The 3,077-nt window shown below is 53.3% G+C and overlaps 1 protein-coding gene across 1 annotated transcript; it reads right to left on the bottom strand.

Moving 5' to 3' along the window:
• Positions 1-287: 287 nt before the first annotated feature.
• LOC130020476 (tripartite motif-containing protein 75-like) lies at positions 288-1,709 on the bottom strand. Its single transcript, XM_056111083.1, has one exon. The coding sequence runs from the start codon at positions 1,707-1,709 to the stop codon at positions 288-290; it is 1,422 nt and encodes a 473-aa protein (XP_055967058.1).
• Between the last annotated feature and the right edge of the window lie 1,368 nt (positions 1,710-3,077).

Below are 3,077 nucleotides of genomic sequence, written 5' to 3' on the forward strand. Positions count from 1 at the left end.
ACTAGTGAAAAGCAACTAGTGAGCCCGCACATGAATATTTTGCAATGTCTTAGAAAATAACTTTATGACGAAAGAAAATATGAAACTAAAAATGTCTGTACTTAAAATTTTCTTATTAAAAATAGACATAAAGATACAAAATAATTGGTTTTGCATTATAAAGTGTTACAAAATGGGAACATTTCTTCCGCCATCTTCCTTAAGTATCAACATCTGATGCAAAGAATTTCAAATTTAGAAAACCACCAGCTGTCCACATGAAGGAAGGGGGTAAGCCCAGAGTGTGCTCACCCCTCCTCTGCCCTCCCCGAGCCCACAGAGAGAGGGGCGCCGTCCGGCCCCACGCGGAAGTACGGCTTGAGCTCTTCAGCAAAGGACTCGGTGAACAAGTGCAGGTGAGACCTGTCGGCGGCGTTGTAGAAGGAAAGCTGGCCCAGGTCCCAATCCAGGTAAACGCCGATGGCCGTGGGTTGGTCCCTGAGAGCCAGAGGCACCGCCCCCGCACTCAGGGCCAGGTAGTCGCTATCCTGCAGCTGCAGTGTCCAGCATCTCTTGGGACCCGCCAGGGGACGCGAGGTCTGGGCCGAAGGCGCGACGCTGCACACGCCCACGGCCCACTCGGGATTGGCGCCCACCTGCACCTCCCAGTAGTGGCGGCCAGAAGCGAAGCCCTCCCGGCCCAGGACCACCAGCTGGCCGGTGTCATCACAGGATTTGGTGCCCCCATCCCCTTTGGACCTCTTCCTCACGCAGGTCACCGACTGGAGGTCCTGGGACACTCGCAGGCTGGGGTGGGCCGTGTCGGGGTCCAGGCTGATGCTCTCTCGGAATCTCCGGATGATGCTGTTGAGCGCCGAGTGCAGAGGAGGGAGGCTGTAGGCCACGGGCCTAAAGCGCAGGGGCTGCACGGCCGGGGGCTGCAGGCCCGCACAGCGCTGCTGCAGGCCCCTCACGCCCCTCAGCACCATCTCCTCGGACATCACGCTCCGCTCCGCCACATCCCGTCTGAGGTCTTCCAGCTCCCAGATGTGGTCCGAGTAGGCCTCCAGGTTTTCCCTGAGCTGCTGCTGCAGGCGTTTGTCCTCTTCTGTCAGCCTGCAGAGCGCGGCCTCGTGCTCACGCTCCACAAACTGGGTGAGCTGCTCAAATTCCGAGGCCAGCTGACTCCTGTGCTTTTCCCCGTCCGCTCTCAGCTGCAGGAGGTTTCTGTCTTGGGCGACATCTCGCTTCTGCACCTCTGCCAGCTGCTTCTTCAGGGACTCGATGCAGTCGCTGAGCCTCTGTCTGTGATGAGCCGCTGCCTCAGCCACGGACCTGATGTGGTGGCCCTGGTGGGCAGGGCCCTGGGCACACAGAGGACACACCAGCTCCTGGTCATCCTCGCAGAAGAGGCTCACTCCCTGCCTGTGCTCCTCACAACTGCCCTCCTCTGCCGGTGCCATCTCGCTGCTCCCAGAGCTGTGCAGTAGCATCGCCAGGTCCACCAGCCTGCCCAGCTGGGCGTTGGCACTGACGCGCATCTCCTGGCGGGACTGCCGGCACACGGGACAAGGGAATGTGTCCTTCAGGTCCTTCCATGACATGCGGATGCAGGAGTCACAGAAGCTGTGGCCGCAGTCGATGGTGACGGGGTCATTGATGTATTCCAGGCAGATGCGACAGATGAGGTCTGGCTGCATTTTGGCCAGGGCTGCTGACACCTCCTCCATCCTCGGATGTGGGAAGGGCAGGTCGGGAGTGATTTTCCTCAGACAGTTGAAACCCTCAGGCTCTCTCCTGCCAGGAAAACAGTTACACACTCAGTCATTTGTTCTGATCTCCTCTATGGATGTGTCTCTCTGATGACCAGCACACTTCTAGACTCAAGGGCTTCTCCAAGTGTACTCTCCTAAGACCAATCGAACTGCTGGAGCCTAATGCATTAGGGTTCCCTTTTCAAATAATATTGCTTCATAGATGCCAACTCTCTGTGAATGGGAAAATGACCCCATTCACATCAGAGAAAAGGGAACTTAATTCTGGGACTCAGTAAAAAAAAAAAATAGATACCAGATAGTCAAATAGGTGCCCCCTAGAACCTGCACCAAGTGCGCACGAAGGATGCTGTGAAGTTAATTAAGCTCTGGCCCAGCAAGAAGCACATCCCCCCACCCACTGTTTCATCTCTCTGCCCCACCTCTGCCCCACATAAGGCAACAATTGTGATGATCACTACTCACCTTGGTCCTGATTCTAGCCCTGCACAGTGCTCGGTGCTGTTGGTGAGCTTCTCTCCTTGCAGGATACAGACTTCAGGCTGGCACTGCTTGCCCTGCACTCAGCACAGCATTTATATACATCCTAGGGTAGGGCTCAGGAGAACCACCCTGCAATAGGGTGGGGCTCAACTCACGGGATTCTCAGAGGGCTGAGTTATTTCCCAGACCTGTATTTTGTCACAAGGAATGCCATGTTCAGGGAACTAGCTTTCAAGGGAAGCAAGCCCTTCTTCAATTGTCTTCATTTTCCACATCCCATCCTTGTTGAGGAAAAGTAGAAATGATAAATAAACTAGAAACTGAGCGCTGTTGGCATCAGAGAGATAGTGGAGGCTGTAAGGTGTTTGCCAGGTGTGATCCTTGAGCCCAGAGGCAGGCAAGTACCCCCAAGCACTGTAGGGTGTGTGCTCCCACCATAAAACAAATAAACAAAGAGGCAAATAAACAAATACTGAAGTGCCAGACTGCACAGCAGGCTTGTTTGTTTTGCTTAGTTTGGGGTCACAAAGAGCTGGGATCAGACTTACCTTGGGCTCTATGCTCAGGGGTTACTCCTGGCAGGGTTTGAAGTACCTACCAATTGTTTTCCAGCAGAGTAAACTGGATCAGCTGTGGGGAAGACAGGAACCTTAGTCTCTATTATATTGCTGACCTCAGAATTTTTATTTAATTTTGTTTTGTCCTGAAATTCAATGTGTTAAACATCATCCCAGAGACTTTTGTGCTTTTTTTTTTTCTGCCACATCTAGCAATGCTCATTGCTTATTCTTCATTTATCAGTCCTCGTGGACTTGGGGAACTCTTTGAGGTCCCAAGATT

The sequence above is a fragment of the Sorex fumeus genome, unplaced genomic scaffold (assembly GCF_029834395.1).
Source record: "Sorex fumeus unplaced genomic scaffold, SorFum_2.1 ptg000012l, whole genome shotgun sequence".
Classification (NCBI taxonomy): Eukaryota; Metazoa; Chordata; class Mammalia; order Eulipotyphla; family Soricidae; genus Sorex; species Sorex fumeus.

Excerpts from the sequence above, each read along its gene's own strand:
- LOC130020476 (XM_056111083.1), bottom strand. The coding sequence starts at position 1,709 with ATGGAGGAGGTGTCAGCAGCCCTGGCCAAAATGCAGCCAGACCTCATC.